Genomic DNA, 17,679 nt, shown 5'->3' with positions numbered 1-17,679 from the left:
GGATTGTTATACAGGGTGAAATTTTAACCACCAGCCATACTGAGTGACTTTAATAGACCGGTCATACTGGACAACTTTTACTATGGAAAAAAAAAATTGGCTGGCCCATAGAAATCAGCGGCATCACATCAGCCGGAATGTATGAACCAGGAAATTTTTTTTCGCGATTTCGGCATTGGTCCCATAAAAGTTGTTCAATATGACCTAAAAAGTTACTACGCAGAATATGGCTGATGGTTAAGGTTTCACAATATACCTTTAAACGAGCAATTCTTGTATATATTTATATTTCGGGGATCTCGAAAACGGCTCTAACGATTTCGATGAAATTTGCTATATGGTGGTTTTCGGGGGTGAAAAATCGAGCTAGGTCTTATCTCTGAGAAAACGCCCATTTTTGAGTTTTTGTTTGTTTTCCGAGCAACGCTCGGTCTCCCAGATATTACCTATTTAAACGGGTCACTCATTTTTAGGGTTCCGTACCTCATAAGGAAAAAACGGAACCCTTATAGGATCACTCGTGCGTCTGTCTGTCTGTCCGTTTGTCACAGCCTATTTTCTTCGAAACTACTGAACCAATTAAGTTAAAATTCGGTATACATATGTAAGTTTGTGACCCAAAGACGAACATGTAACGTAAACAAATGAATTTTAAACATACGGGCCACTTTTGGGGGGTAAATGTGAAAATTAAAAAATAAAGTTTTTAACTATATAGTTTTTTATACATATCAAATGAAAGGGCTCATTGTGAGAATCTCAAATATATATTTTTTTATAATTTTAGGATTAACAATTTAGAAGTTATGCAAGAAAATAGGCAAAAAATGACCATTCCCCCACTTTATATCCAAAACTACTGGGTCTAAAATTTAAAAAAATACACAAAATAGATCTTTACCTATAGATTACAGGAAAACCTATTAGAAATGTACAGTCAAGCGTGAGTCGGGCTTAATTACTTAGTTTTTGATCCGACCCCTACGGGTTTTTTAAAGACATTTCACTCACGTTTCACATACTTAAAAAATACATTGTTTAAATTGTGTATTGTACGGAACGAATTGTGGAACGCGAGTCCGACTCGCACTTGGCAGGTTTTTTTAAAGACGTAATTGTTTGACAGTGTGTCTGCGTTGGTCAACCAACGCGTGTGGCTCTAGATAAAGCAGGAGCTTTCGCTCCATAGAGGACGTCATAGAGCTAAACATGTCCAGCAATTAAACGTGAGTTACCCGTTTTAACGTATATTTAATTTGTCTCGAGTTTTATTATTAAAATAAGGAGAAAAAAAAACGAAAAAATGCATAATATATTTTATTTGAATAAAGATAACATTGTGGGAATGCCACAACTTAAATTTGCTCTCGCGACCGTGTTGACAATATCAAAGACTATACTTACAATATAGTCTAAACAATATCTTACAGACTACGATATAATTTCTACGTTATATATTCGTAGGCGCAGGTGGTTTTAAGGTAATATAAATGATACGTATAGAAGCAATTATATTTCTTTACAAAAAACCTTAAATGAACAATATTTAGATCACTACGGTTTCACTCACTACATGTTTCGGACTCGTCGGGAGTCCTTCCTCAGGCACGAGCATAGATTAGTATATTATTACTGTACACGAGTGTCCGCGGCGGCTGTACTCCGTGCACTAAAATACTAGTGAGTGAAACCGTAGTGATCTAAATACTTTGAAATATGTCTCACGATAGTTTAATTTCGATGAAACCTTAGATGGTACAAAAATAAAGGAGATATAGTCAAATCAAGCTAACTCTGCATGGCATTTGCAATGACAAGGTGTGTTATTATTAAACGACAAATTTCTATGAAAATATGACGTTTATAATCGGTGCAAAGTTAGCTTAGACGGACTTTATACGACTATAAAAGGGAGGCCACTCAGGCCGCGCGATGATGGACAAACTTTTTAAGAAACATTTAAAAAAAAAACTGTTTGAATGGGGAAAACAACTGTGAATTCCATATAAAAAAAATTACCTACATTGTAATTTTCAGTTTTTGCCGGCCTTCCCCATTCTCGCTAAGAAGCAACATTTACGTATGTTTTAGGCTACTCTATCTACTTAAATACTAATACAATATACCGAGGACTAGTATAGTAATTTCATAAAGTATGGCCTCTGATTGTGAGTGGGTATAATAATATGTTATGTAGTCAACAGTAAAATTATTAAAAGTTGAAATAAACAGTCTTAGTGTTGAATTATGTACATTTAGAAATAATACTGGTAAAATATGTATATAATTCTAGCAGTATGTACAAAGCAAAGCGACGAAATCTATGATATTTAAGTAGTTGATATTTACGTATGTTACACTTAGACTTAGGTCTTACCTATAAGTTTTAATTAATTAATGTCTTCAAGTCCATACATTTTACCAACTAAAAGTACAATTCATTATCTTTAAAATAATATTGGATCTTCGCATAATTAAGTAAGAATAAGTAGCTTTCATGCAAAATATTGTAGCATAAAATAGATGAAGTAGAAAATTTCCACTCTAAAGTCTATTTTAAAACAAAAATTAAGGTAGGCACATTTTGTATAGAAAAAAGTAAGTACAAAAATTCCATGACTAGTTTCTTACCGAAGCATGGGTGGTACTAAATGTTTTTGCATGGTCTTTATGTACAAGAAGTCTAAAAAAATCGACTTGCTGACGCTTAGACATAGCTTTCCTGCTTAGCCGAAAAAAGCATAAGCGACTCCATCAAATGTGGCCTGATCATCTCCTCCACCTCCGTCTTCATATCCGCGAAGGCGTGTGGATGGTGTTTGTAGATGGTGCGTAGTGCCTTGAGGCAGTAGATGAGGGTCTGGTCGGGGTCGACGTCGAGGTGCGGCCGCGTCCGCTGCAGCCTGACCAGCCGGGTTAGGTGCGGGACGCCTTCCAGTTGCACTATCTGGTGGGCCACGTCGGGGACTACTGATAGTCTATGAACAAAGAAAAGGAAAGGATTTTATTTTGTTCTGTAATGGACGTATGTAATTTGATTGTGTACAGTCGCACCCCCTAATATAATTCTAGCAATCGCTCTATCTGTGGCAGGGAAATTTACTTGATCGCCCTTTTCAGCGGCCTTTTGTTTCTGTTGTTTATTACCTATCTATCTACCTGTTCATGAAGGCAGAGCCTAATATAATAAAAGTATCACTTTTATCTTAAATTATGAAGTGAAGCTGAAGAGTCTGTCCTGTGACTTACCTAGAGATAGCCTCAGCGGCATGCGCATGCAGACGAGCCTGCGCGCGCAGCTCGGCGACGCGCGGCGCGTGCGCGGGTGCGACGCGCGCGAAGCACACGAGCGCCGCACACGTCGCCCACGAGCAGGATAGCGCTAGCACGCAGCGCGGCACGCGGGAGAGGGACGCTAGGTACGATGCCGTTTGCTCCTAGAACAATAAAAGATTGCATTGTTAGGTATGTACTACAGAAATATTCGGGCAGTAGAACCGTTGGAATAGAAGAGTTCTCTAGGCTAAATTTCCATCAAAGGCCGGCCGGATCGGAATTATCGTCGAAGTTTAGCTGCTAAACTGTTTGGTCAAGCGGAACGTGAAACCCGCTAGGCCGTTGGTGGTGATAGAATAATTAAAACTTATTGATTTATAAGTTCGATCCGGTTAGAAGGACCACTTTGATGAAGCATATATATTGCTACGTTACCATTTACTATACGTTAATTTCAGATCTACTGCGCATAATATTATAGTCTACAACAACTAAATACATTTAAGTTCATTTCAATGCGGTACAACGACATCTAAGCTGTTAAAGCCTCTATTTATCATCTCTAACATCTCGCAGTTATGTTACCTGTAAGAACACGGAGATGTTAGACCCACGCCGCTTGACGGCGTCCAGCAGGCGCTCCGTAGTGCGGTGCTTGGTGATGACCGCGACTATGTCGGACTTCTGGTTTTGCTGGTCCTGCTGCTCCAATTCCAGCTCTCGCACCATATTAACGAGGCACGCTGTGCAGAGCAGGAGGAGCTGGCAGCATTCCGTGCGGGTCAGGATGCCTAATAAAAAAAGAAAAAAAGTTACTTGTATGCCATTTGTGTTACAAGCTAGCTGACCGGGTCGCCAGACTTTGTATAGGTCCATTTGTTTTGAGTGTAAGAAAGACACGATGTACCGTGAACCTTTATCTTTCACCACTTTTGGTGCTGAAAAAAAGATCATTAATAAAGGACCTTATTTATTCTTATAAATAAAGAAGAGAAGAATGCCCTCCTGATTTTTGCGCGATCGTTGAGAGAGCTAGATGCCTAAGGCTTTATGATGTGATACAAATGCCCGTCTTGTTAACTACGTATCAAGTAAAGCAGGATTTAAGATCTCTTTTGGAGGATACAATGGTTGCAAATAGAACCAACGATACGCGGTTGCTGCGCGGACTGACCTGTAATATTCTCCACGATGGAATCCAAGTATACATGTAGCTGCGTCAGATCGTAGTGCCCCCTAAGCCAGGGCGCGGTGATCTGGGTGAGCACCGTGATGGCCTCACGCATCTGAGGTTCAGGGTTGGTTTTGTCAGAGAGGATATCTGAGAGGATCTCGATGCCGCCACCCTGCAGGAGGAAATAGATGTTGAAGTTGCTTATAAAATGCTTGGCTTTTTAATAGTATTTAGTAAAACAATGGGTCAGCATGTGTGATACCGTAAAGTCGTCCACCTATAATGCAAAATCTACCAATTATGGTCCAAAACTAACTCGAATATCTTTGTTTAGGTGTAACTATTATTTGAATGATGCAGTTCTAAGGCAAAATATTTTCATAAATGGAAGTAAAAACTCAGACACAGTGAAAAAAACATTGTTATTGGACGGAATCAGCCGGGTTGTTTTACTGTACGGATGGTTATTATAACGTACCTCTTCAAACTGTTTCACCGCATCCCCAGTAACACACACAGTAGCCAGCGCTCTCAGTGACAACGCTTTAATAGAGCTCTTATTGCTCTCAATAATAGCCGTTAATAACGCTCTAGGCACTCCGCATTCTACGAACGGGAGCTCTGTGATGCTCTTCATGATTTTGGAGCATTTGTCGTGGAGCGAGCCTTCGGAACGGTCACTCAGCATGGCTAGGTGACCGATGGAAGTCAGAGTGCTCTTTAGAATCATGTCCGATGGTGGCTCTTCGATTATCGATACTAGCGTCTGAAACAAGATTATCACGGAACATTAAAAAGGCGTGATGACTAAAAAACACAGTTTTATGTATTGAGGTGCACTTGCTCTTTAATAACTTTAACTATTTTATGTTGTGATTTATGATGGAAATTCCTTCCGAGAGACTTATGTCCATGAGGTATGTATTAGATCCTTATTAAACCTATTTGGAAAAATGTTATGTGAGCAAAAATTTTGGGGAGGTTAATTTTGTATGGCTATGTTTAGTATTTTTACCTTCATTTGCTGTACCAAAACCGCTTTGGTAGTTTCTAAGAAAATCCCACTCAAAGATTCTAAATGCTTTAGCACCACGCTGCATTCTATCGTGCTCTCGTTAAGTTCCACTTTCACGTCTTCCCCGATGTCTATGAGTTTCTGTAAGTACAGTTGTAGTGACTTCTTGATCTTGTCCCATCGTTCTGGCGTTTCTCCTGGAGGCTTCGTGTTTAGGGTTATGCTGTGTGCTAGGACGAACTCGTTGATGTTTGCTACTAGGAGGCAGATCTGTTCTTCGTTTGGAGTGTTGGCTTCAAGTTGCCTGCAATGCAAAAACATAGGGTAAATTAATCAGGTGGTACCTATCAAATCATTTAAGCACGCCTTAGAAGATGGATATGACTCAACTTAAGCCCAGGATCATACGTGGACTTTATCCATAATTCTCACGAATCTAATGAATGAATCGGCAGTTTAGCCCACGATAAACATCACTAGAGGAACAAGAAACTTACCGGATGACATCACTGTACTGATGCACTATAATCTGTCCATGAGTCTGCACTTTCTTAATATTCCCTGTAATAGTGGCAGAACTAGCGGACACCATGGCCTTCATCTCCGCTCCCAGCGGCTTGCTCTGCAGCGTCGTCATGCACTCGTTCTCACACGAGCCGACTAGGTCGCATAACCAGTATTGGACCGGCTCTGGCTTTCTCTCACAAATTCGCTCCAAAGCTGTCTGGTCTATGCTTCTCTCTCGGTATAAAATTTCATTTTGATTGTTCAATACTAAGCTGTAACAAAAAGAAAATAATTAGTCTTGTCAGTCAAATAAACTATTGGAAACTAGCACGGTAAATAGAGTTAACTGCTTACCCGCTATTAAAATTTTCTAACAGATTCACTCTACGAGGATTCTTAGCGGAACTCCTTGATGGGGCCCCTTTCATGTATTCATGAGGAGCTAGCATTTTTGGCGTAGATGTACAGGCTAGATTACATTGGACGTCTGAAAAATTCGGCTCATCTTCTTTTAACTTCTCCCGTTTCGTATCGTGTGATAAATTCCTGTCTGTTTTAGAATCTGTGTCGTATGGAATTTTCAGTTTGTCTTGAAATTGTGGTGGAGGTGATATCCGACTTATTCTGACGTGATTATCGTCTCCTTCCGAGTCTTTAGCCCTTAAGTTAATGTTGCTATCAGTACCCACTAACCTTTCATTGTAATTGGGAAGTAACATTTCTTGTTCTGGGTAACCGACAATGACCCACGAGTTTTGTTCCTGTGTTCTCGGCAGACCGAGAGAGGGTACTCTACTTCCATTTAAGATACCACCGGCATGAGTTTCAACGATGCCTGGCTTCTCTTTCTTTCCTGGAAATATCCTGAATATATCTTTGTTTCTTTCACTCTTTGTTGCCATTCGTTGTTTAGATTTAGGACCAGGTTTCTTTGAAGGTTTAAGATGGAGACTGTCCATGATGTTTTTGCCCAACAAAGCATTGGCAGGTTTATGGACTTCATCTTTGTCTTCTTTTGCCGGTTCCTCGTCAATGTATCCTAAAGAATGGTAGCTGTCTTGAATATCAAGTATTTGCTGGTCTAACCTCTGTGCTTCAAAGTTAAGTGATTTGTTTAGCCTATTTCTTTCGAATTTTGGTGTAGTTGTAATTGGAAGGTTATCTTCATTGGAAATGCTACGTTTGTATTTAGGTTTTGTTGCTGTACTCCTTTCTGTTGGTGTGTAAGATATGTTAGAAATAGGAGTTCTGTTCCTCGGCTGGTTATTAACTGCGATCTCATTGTTGTCGGCTAGTTTTATGTATTCTAAACTTTCATCAGATTTATTTTTACTTGTTTCTAAATCTTTAACTTTTGCAACTTTGATAACTTTTGAACTATCACTCTCTGTACTTGATACGAATGACTTTTTTACTGGATATTTCTTAGACGGACTAATAACATTTATATTTTTTACCGGTACATCTTTGGTATCTCTGAGTATTGCACTGTTATTTGGGTTATTTACTTTATTGCTTACATTAAGATTTGTATTTTCTTTACCACCGTTAGCTTTGGCATTTTTAGGAGTTATATTTTTAGACGTTTTATCTTTTTGCGAATCTTCAACGTTAATATTTTTTGGGCTAGGATATTTGTCTTCATGTTCCTTATCCTTTAGGAGTTCCATATGTTCTTCATCATTATGTATTTCATAATATTTCTGCAAGTCGTAAGGAGTCTGTATGAGACTGCTGCTTCGGTTCCTCGGCTTGGGCACCGGCGTCTTCATCCCACTAACTTCTAATACTTTTGCATCAACAACGTCTTGGCTGGGAGTGCTTTGAAAATCGATGGCTTGTTTGACAGTGATATTTTCATTGTTATTGGAATCGCTGCTGCTTGCTGATTTGTTTTTAGAGTCTTCAGGGGAGGGGTAGTATTGTGAAGGAGGTGGAGAGCTGTCAGAGTCTGAGAACCCCGAGTCTTGGCTCTTGTGACTGCCGGGGCTGCCGTGGCGCAGGGGCCACTGGTTCTGAACTGCATTGGGCTGCGCAATATTTTCGACGCTGACGTTCCTCTCTTGTTCGGGCTGGTTGGCGATCCAGTGTGGCAGCTGAGGCTCCCAGTCGTCCTGGGCCCTGTTATGGTTCCAGTCCGCCGGCTGCGCCACTGGGCTGCCGATGTTTGGCGGTGAATCTCCCCACCATACTTTACTTCGCGTTCGTTGGAAGTTGGACATCCTGCAAAGAACAAAGTAAATGTAAATGACCCGTGGGAAAAGCGTGTCTAAGGTGCCGCGTAATGACGTGCTCAAATGATGTAATTTCTTGGTCCATTATAAAACCTATGATTTGGGAGACGCCGGCCATGCGTGAAGGCTAGTTCTATGGTTAAGGAAGAATTATTCGTTTTGTTTTTTGTGCGTCATAGGAAAACATTACAAAAAGATTACTTTGCTTAGAAAATATAACTAAATTCTGGTTAACATGCAAAGTGGCGCGAGGTAATAACAATAATGGCATATCACGAACGCGGAGTCGCGGGCAGATGTTAAAAACCGTTGCAGAATCTATTGTGCAGCGCCATTGAAATGCTTTGCAGTGCAAGGGTACGGGCCCCGGGCAACTGTGATTTCGTCTCCGCTCCCCTATATTTATGGCAGAATAAATGACCGGTCAAAGGTTTCTAGAAAATGTTGCAAAAAGGAAAGAAGTTTGCTTGCTTACTTACTTCGACCTGTGTTGATTAATTTAAATAGAAAAACTTCGAAAACGTACGAACAATAGGGGACCAAAGGAAGATCAGAAATTTTTAAATCCACTTTTCCAACCATTAATGTAGTACAATAATTATCGATGTAAAGTGTGTAACTTGGCCAGCACGTGTGCTGGTTTCCTATATGATTCAGTTGTTTGCATTGGAAGCGAACTACTGTTCGACACTCGCTGATTCACAGAACAAACACAAACCTACACTACATTCACTGAGGCTTCTGGGCATAGTACACACTGTAGACTTTTATTTATTTGCTTACTAGCGACCCGCCCCGGCTTCGCACGGGTTATACAAGAATACTTCCTCAAGAATTACTCTATTGATAGGTGAAAACCGCATCAAATTCCGTTGCGTAGGTTTAAAGATCTAAGCATACACAAGTATACATAGAGACAGACAGACAGCGGAAAGCGACTTTGTTTTATTCTATGTAGTGATTTAAAAATTCATGTCGTGTAGTTAATAGCTTGTAACAAAAGGCATAGTGTGGTTATCTGTGAGCGTAATGATAGTAAGTAAGTTAAATAAGTAGGTACTGCACCTGGAATTTGTATTCTTATATTTTTTACTGTTGCTTTTTTTTGTTTAAACTTGTTTAAGTACCTATATTGGCTATATGCACATAAAATGATATAAAATGAATGAAATAAAATTACTTTATTTTTAATAGGTACCAGTTACAAGCTGATGATACTTAATAAAATAGCAAGGATTTAACTAAATAAGGATTGTTTTAAAGAATTGTAATTAAAAATTAGTTATCGTATCATCTCAATAAAATTAAATTTACTACGTACTTAGATGTTATTGACTTGCAAAGGAAGTAGCGGTAGAAGAATTTCAAGTTGGCGACACTTACATAACGGTTTTAACCTTTGGCTTCGGCTAAAATGACATTATCTCCATTTTTATAAATTAAACCGTATTCAGGGTTGACCTTTTAGTTCGATAGGTATCTGTTATGCTCATGACCTAAGTAAGGACCTAGGCTTAAATGGGACGTTAGCTGCAGCTGCGGTTATACTTAGATTAAATTGAAATCGGGAATTCTGAATTGTAAGTGTTCATGTGCATCTTAATAGGTTGTCGTGACAGGCTTTTATGAAACTAGATACAGATAATAGTATATTTTATGAGATAAAATGTAGTATTAAGTTTATTCAATATAGCTTAGATGGTCGTTACTTCAGAATTCTATGAATGTTTTACGTCGTTCATTTGCAGCTTTGAAATGTTCGTTCTTTAGCTACATTAACAACATAAATAATGAAAATACTTAATACATTATGTTAAAAAACTGTTAAAGACACACTCATCTCTAAAAATTACTAACGAAATATTTTTGTTCCTGTCTGTGTTTGACATGAAAAAAATAAAAAAGGTAATATTTATATATCGCATCGGACAGTGTGAAATGGGTGTAAAAACCAGTTCTATGAATTTATCACTGGCGCCGCGGTAACCACATTTGCCTCTTTTTTATTGGCCCGTATTCCACAACTAATATTACTAATGGCTACTAATAATCACTAATCACCAGTACCAGCCAGACGAATTATGTCGTCACTGCGACTTGTATATTTAATGAACTAGTTATGACAGCCAGCGTTGCTTGCGCAAACGTTTAGCATAAAGATGACAATGGAATTAGGATCTGAAATATAGTAACTAGTTGTGATGCAAACTAATATTAACATGCCTAGGCTGGGGTGGGTAATAAAAGTTGAACCTGTCGTAGATAGTCTTTATTTATTTAATTCTTGGGTGACCGAGAAAACTCGACAAAACGACTTTTTTTTACAACAAAAACAAACAGAGATGACAAAAATATTGTAATCAGTTTATATGTTGGGACCCAAGTTAGGGGTCCCTTTGTTTGACATAATTATTGAGTCATAATGTAATGATTGTCATATTATCATTAGTCATAATTCTGAAACCGTTAACTTTTCAGGATTTTCCTCGGGTTATCCCATAGATAGGTTAGGTTAGGTTTGTTTTATGGCAATCCTGAAAAGTTACGCGTTTCTGAGAAAGACCAAATTATGACTAATGATAATATGACAATCATTACATTATGACTCTCAATAATTATGTCAAACAATAGAGACCCACCTAGTTACCTACATAAATTTGGCCGTACGGTTAAAATTGTTTATTGGATATGATAGGGGATACGGGATAACGTATTTTAAAGTGCGAAAAAAGGGCAGTAACGTGTATTTTACTCATGAAAGCACTTTAACATACCTACATAAATCTCTCATCATCATCTTCCTCGCATTGTCCCGGCATTTTGCCACGGGTCTTGGGAGCCTGGTGTCCGCTTGGCAACTAATCCCTAGAATTGGCGTGGTCGCTAGTTTTTACGAAAGCAACTGCCATCTGACCTTCTAACTCAGAGGGTGAGCTAGGCCTTATTGGGATTAGTCCGGTTTCCTCACGATGTTTTCCTTCACCGAAAAGCGACTGGTAAATATCAAATGATGTTTCCGAAGACATTGTGTTGAAGTTAATGTATTGCTGCATTTTAATAAATTGATGATTCAGAATATCTGCCAAGTTAAACCAGTTTGACAGCACTGGCTTCCCTCGAATGCGGCTGACCATAAGTTCCGAAAAACTCATTGATACGAGCCGGGGTTTGAACCCGCGACCTCCGGATTGCAAGTCGCACGCTCTTACCGCTAGGCCACCAGCGCTTTACACCTTAGCGCACCACCCACAAAAATTATAAATAAAATGAAAATAAAGAAGACTGCATCGGAACCTGACGTAGCATACATATACGTCTTATATACCTAGAGACTTTTTAATGCGTTAAACGTTGGCACTGGCTATATTTTGTTGTCAGTCCGGAACCGGGAATTCCCAATTCTCGGGATACAAATTCAGTCTCGGGAGCATTTCCTATACAGAGCATCAGGCATCAGCATCAACCTGATATTTAGACTGTGTGTGGTCGCGTCGATCTCTATATCTTATTATGAAACCGAAACAACAGTGCTGTGTGGATTGACGCTTAAGTAGGTAGTTTGAATGTGTTCCAGTTCTCAAAACAATAAGTTTTGATTAGGTCAGCATGTATAATTAGTACCGTCATAAGCATAATGACTTACTTAGCTGGTTAGTACGAAACCTGTCTCTTGAGTCTTGCCCAACCATTGGCAGAATGCTGAAAACCTTCAAGTGCTATTATTGACCTATTTAAGCTCTTATAACACCCTTGTACTATCAGGCAGCCTAATACTAAAGTTGCTAATTAGTTTATGTAATAATCCACAATTTTAATTATAACACGATAATATCTCATTACAGGCTGCGATGTTCTTAATTTTCAATGTTAAGCAAAAATGATAATGGTATTGGTGGTTATTAGGTTAGCATCCTTGTCGATTGTGTTATCAATGTTGAACACCTTCAAGCGGCTATCCGTTGGCCTTTGAGAAATTTCAATATCCATCAGCTTCCTTTTATTTCAAAGGCATACCTACTAGCTTTTGCCCGCGACTTCGTCTGGATGGAGTTAGTAATTTAGGTAGCTTATTTTTTATCCAATCTACTTTTTATCGATTCCCCATACAAACTTCCACCCCCTCCCCCCTTTTCACCCGCTTTAAGGTTGACTTCTTCTGGGATAAAAACTACCCTATGTCCTTCCCCGGGACTCAAACTATCTCTATACCAAATTTCAACTAAATAGAGGTAACAGACAGACAGACAGACAAACACACTTTCGCATTTATAATATTAGTATGGCTAGTATAGATATCAGTAGGTACCTAGTGCACCTGCTAAAAAGTGTTTTGGTTAATACTAATATTGGACGTGATAGATAATTTAAAGGGTGAGCCTAAAATTAGGCAGCATTAATAGCTTTCAAATTACTTAAGAGGAGGTGCGAAATGATTAATTTACAAGTACAACCGTTAAATATGATTGAAACCTCGCATACTTCTATCTCCTATAAATTCCCCAGATGACATGCGATCCACATGACGAAAAAAAAAACACCACTCTGTATATGAATGTAAGCCTGGTTAAAACTACTTTTCGCTTGTCGCAAACCTCTTTAGTTTGAGAACCTCTGATTGAATCAAAACTATTATGTATACAATCAGGTTAATTGAATATGTTATCTACAAAAAAACTAAGTGAAACCCCTAGCTAATACTAAGGTACCTACGCTGTAGTGCGTCATTTGTGGGCTTAGGTGCTGCATTGTGAGGGGCACAGTGAACATCATTTTGCTTATCAGATTCAAACCGACAGTGACAGCCTATGTTGCCAAATATATTGCAAATATTGCAACATACATTTGTTGGGAACATTTGGTCACTTCGGCTGTCGCTAATACCTATTTGATGTTGGTCATGCTGGCTGTATATCTAAAGTAGAATGTGTCACCTTCAAGCCTTCAAGGCACCCCAACACTTCCACCTCTTTCTTCTTGTTTCGTGACGCTTGACTACACACAATGCCGTAATTTGCCTGTTCAATGGTGTGACATTGAATTTTAAAGCATCAGGCAACACAATGATATAACTACTTTGTGAGTGTCATTGTTCTTAGACTTTTGAACTCGAAATGGTACCAAGTATAGATTTTCTATAAAAAAACACATTTAGGTGTTTGTAATGGTTACGTAATCCATTGAACATACGGCTTTTTATTCCGAAGTAATCGATATTCTTCTCGGTTTTTAAATAAATAGTACCTAGATAGTGTACACGCTCAAAAAGTTTGAAAACTTTGATAATTTTGTCTGTTCTGTTAAAGGCTTAAATTTTACAAAGTTTCTAAATATAACGTGATATTTATCAACACTTCATTTTAGTCAGTAATTTCTGATGTATTATCTTTTATCGTACTTACAGTTAAAGTTTGCATTACAAATGCACCGAGATTTTTCCCTCTTGAATCAGAAAGCAAACACACAAGTCGACCCAGGATACGAACGGCCTACCTACCGCAAACATTGAAATTCGAAAAATCGTTTACTGCCTCTCTACCAAGAACACACGAAAACGTATTGAGTTTGGTAGCTGGGATCTCTGCTAACAACGATTGAAAACAAAAGGCGAAATATGTGGAGGATCTGCTACAGCAAAACAATTACTGTGACTGATGATGCGAGAATAGATACAAATAAGAGGAAAACCTAGACGCGTGTTTCTGGACCAAGCTAAAGAGACAGCCAAGTGACGAAACAGGAGCTGATGCCTCTATATAACTCGAATATTGGCCCTCTGAATAAAGCTTATGTTGTCATCTCTAAAGGTGGAATGGAATCACTCAATCGGCGAAAGCATATCGGAGTCGCTCGGCCGCGGTCCATTAGCTATGCGACGGGTTACATCGTTTTAGATTACGTATACGCTCTCTTGTTAGCAGAGAATCCATTTCTAATAACTGGCTTTTTATTGCTGAGCGTGAAATTACTTCATTTTTATGGAATAGGAGTGCTACTAAATCATAATCACTAATAATCAGTGCAGAGTGCTATGTACGGTGAGTAGAGCCATATGATTGGAATTGGTATTATAATCGTAACTATATAAACAGTAGCAAAATCGTTTTGACAGTTCGAAAAAAGATACTGATTTGACTAATAGTCAAATACCTATCTAATGGGATATACAATTATCCTCTACTTCTAAGTTCTACTGCTGAGTAAAAGCTCTGCTCTGCAGTAGAACACGAATAATAGAAAATCCTGGGAGACTGCCAATTAAAGCAAACGGGTTAGAAAATGGAGCTACTAACTATTTATTCCAGTGAAACATTTTTCGGTGATATAAAATGTTATTATGTTAAAGCTTTCAACTTCCTTTACATGTAATTAAGTAGTACATACTTACATGTAAAGGAAGTTGGAAGCTTCATCGACATTTAATACTCTTTTCATTTCTCATGCTCTGAAAGAGGGTCGTTGTTGTTCTAAAAGGTGTGCAGAAAATGATATGTGTCTGCACTAGAGCATTTTACGTTCGAAGTACGATTTTTTTTAACTTTTTTACGATAAGCAATTGAAATTTGAGTTCAAATGGATTTATTATACAATTTTCATTCTGATATTTGACTCTCCATTCCATAAATAACGATACTTTTGCCTAAATTGTTAATTGAAAGTACCCTCAAGAAATACTATAAAAATGTATACTTAGTCATGTTTTTAAAAAAACAAATTCGTTTTACTTTCCTCGTATTCGAAATGAAAAGTAGAGTGTTTAACTCGGGTGAAAGGCATCATTTCAGCCTCGGACTATTGGCGCTCTCACTGCGTTCGAGCACCAAAATACCTCGGCAGAAATGGGTGCCTTTCATCCCTTGGTTAACAATCTACTATTAGGCTGTTAGGTAAGGTGTAGGTACTTTTAGTAGTAAGTAGTAGTAGGGTTAGGAACTTATTACTATCTGTACATGTAGTAAATAAACTACAGTAAAATCAACTTATACAAATGAACATCTACAATGTCTAAATTAATGTAGCACCTGAAGTTTAAATAAGGAAAACAACAGATGTAACGAAAATTAATTGAATTTTACCTTAAAGGTAACTTCGTCCGATAAATTCATGACAGGCAGCTGAACCTATCGGCGTAGTTAGGATGCTATTGATGGTAACGAGAACAGATGACATCTGCGAATTTATTGCATTCAATTTTGAAATATCTGCGAGGCACCTTGCACACCATAACGGGAGCGTACTATGAGTGTGTAATAAATAAAATGAAAATTATGGTAAATTGCGATTAGTGATGCGCTGTGTTGTGCTTTGCTGAGTGAGGAATTCACTCAGGCAAGTATGTATGAGGAAATTTTAATTACGTACCCTATACGTAAATATCTACATATATATTATACTTTAACCTTTAATCTATACAATGCTAATTTAATATTTAATTTAATAAAAGCAATTATTTCGGAAACAGCTAGGATTTCGCCTGAAATGTTCCCTTACGTCACTAGCGACATCGCTAGAATATCGTACGTGTCTATGGTATAAAGTGCACCTGGCGTAACGGTCGCGTGTCATCTGCTCGTCTTCCATACGCCACGCCACGCTTGGCTGTTTGGCACGCGCCCTTGCATAAAAAAAGTTATTTACAGTACATATGGTGCTACTTTCTCGCACTAGTGCGTAAAAGAGCACTTTTATATAGTGCATATGTCGAAAGTTTAAATGGCCATATGTACTGTAAAACGTTGTACGATACAGGTGCGAATAGGTAATTCGCAACTCGTGTCGATTAAAAACACTCCCTGCGGTCGTGTTTTAATTTATCGCCACTCGTTTCGAATTTCCTCTTTTCCGCACTTGTATCGTAAATAACTATTTTAAAATTCGATTTCATGCAGTTCGTATTTTTAAATTAGCTTTTGCTATATAAGGTGATAAAGATGACTTTTGATGAACATTTGATGTTAAAATGCTAAATATAAAAAGTGTAACGAACTTTTTGTTTTGACACTTGCTAACAAGTATATATTAAATTGGAGTACCTATAATAGACTTTTTTAAACCGATTTAATTCTTATAATAGGTACTACTAATTTATATATTTTTTTATACTACGTTGGTGGCAAACAAGCATACGGCCCGCCTGATGTTAAGCAGTCTCCGTAGCCTATGTATACGCCTGCAACTCCAGAGGAGTTACATGCGCGTTGCCGACCCTAACACTCCTCTCCCTCGAGCTCTGGCACCCTTACTCACCGGCAGGAACACAACACTATTCGTAGGGTCTAGTGTTATTTGGCTGCGGTTTTCTGTAAGGTGGAGGTCCCTCCCCAGTTGGGCTCTGCTCTAGATCTGGAATGTTTTTTTTTTTATGGTAGGAGTTTAGAGTAATATTAGCTCTATTATATCCATGTGATGACGCCGGGATGTCCCGAAGGGGCATCCCGGGGGAAAAGAATGAGTTGCCTGCGTCCTGAAGGGACGCAGGTCTTTACCTCCGTAGAGGGTGGACAACAGGTATGGTATAATATAATAATAATAAATAATTCAGCCTATATACGTCAGCAGTGGCTGGGCACAGGCCTCCTCTCATGCGAGAGAGGGCTTGGGCTATAGTCCCTAAGCTAGCCCAATGCGGATTGGGGACTACTGCCTACTGCTAATTTAATTGGTATTATAAACAGAACGTAGCACAGAAAAAGATTACGTTTCGTGATCATTCACCAATGAAATTACCTATTAATCATTATTTTTTTGTAAATACTTAGACAAAATTAAACGTACCTACTTTTTAGAGAAAAGGCATACGCGTGATACGCGTCACAAAAATACGGCCAAGTGCGAGCCGGGCTCGCGCACGAAGGGTTCCATTCCATTACGCAAAAAAACGGCAAAAAAATCACGTTTGTTGTATGGGAGCCCCACTTAAATGTTTATTTTATTCTGTTTTTAGTATTTGTTGCTATAGCGGCAACAGAAATACATCATCTGTGAAAATTTCAACTGTCTAGCTATCACGGTTCGTGAGATACAGCCTGGTGACTGACTGACAGACGGACAGTGGAGTCTTAGTAATAGGGTCACCGTTTTTATATACCCTCTAGGCCTCTAGGTACGGAAACCTACAAAGACAGGCAACACGCATACAGATTTCTAGAGATGCAAGCATTAATAGAGCCCTTTGAATATGGGTATCACAAAACGCTACATAAATTCTAAGTGTACTTACCTACATACTATTTCTACGTCATATATGTCCCAATTGTCCCTATTGCAACGTCAATATCGACCCGTGTCCCCGTTCAATAGAAAACCGTTACAGTGTGGATCGATCGCTGCGCAGTGTCATCGGTTGTGATTTGATCGCTATGGTTACAGCCAGGTGTGCACGCCGGGTCGGGCGCCGCTTTGGGCTCCCAGCAAGCCGACGATTAGCAGGTATACAGGATGCTTAATCATAATGTGCGAAATTTGTAAGTCTTTAT

At 38.7% G+C, this 17,679-nt stretch overlaps 1 protein-coding gene across 1 annotated transcript in view; it reads right to left on the bottom strand.

The window, feature by feature from the left end:
• Nucleotides 1-2,638: 2,638 nt before the first annotated feature.
• The window catches only part of LOC134747177 (uncharacterized), a 47,367-nt gene continuing 32,326 nt past the window's right edge, over nucleotides 2,639-17,679 (bottom strand). The window contains exons 3-10 of the mRNA XM_063681756.1: nucleotides 6,327-8,195; nucleotides 5,963-6,244; nucleotides 5,466-5,769; nucleotides 4,929-5,216; nucleotides 4,451-4,622; nucleotides 3,862-4,067; nucleotides 3,250-3,437; nucleotides 2,639-2,978 (exon numbers count right to left, since the gene is read on the bottom strand). Coding sequence (XP_063537826.1) covers nucleotides 2,708-2,978; nucleotides 3,250-3,437; nucleotides 3,862-4,067; nucleotides 4,451-4,622; nucleotides 4,929-5,216; nucleotides 5,466-5,769; nucleotides 5,963-6,244; nucleotides 6,327-8,194 — 3,579 coding nt within the window. The 5' untranslated portion in view covers nucleotide 8,195 and the 3' untranslated portion in view covers nucleotides 2,639-2,707. The remainder of the gene's footprint in view (nucleotides 2,979-3,249; nucleotides 3,438-3,861; nucleotides 4,068-4,450; nucleotides 4,623-4,928; nucleotides 5,217-5,465; nucleotides 5,770-5,962; nucleotides 6,245-6,326; nucleotides 8,196-17,679) is intronic.

Source organism: Cydia strobilella, chromosome 14 (genome assembly GCF_947568885.1).
Source record: "Cydia strobilella chromosome 14, ilCydStro3.1, whole genome shotgun sequence".
NCBI classification, from domain to species: Eukaryota; Metazoa; Arthropoda; class Insecta; order Lepidoptera; family Tortricidae; genus Cydia; species Cydia strobilella.
This window is presented reverse-complemented; position numbering and strand designations above follow the sequence as displayed.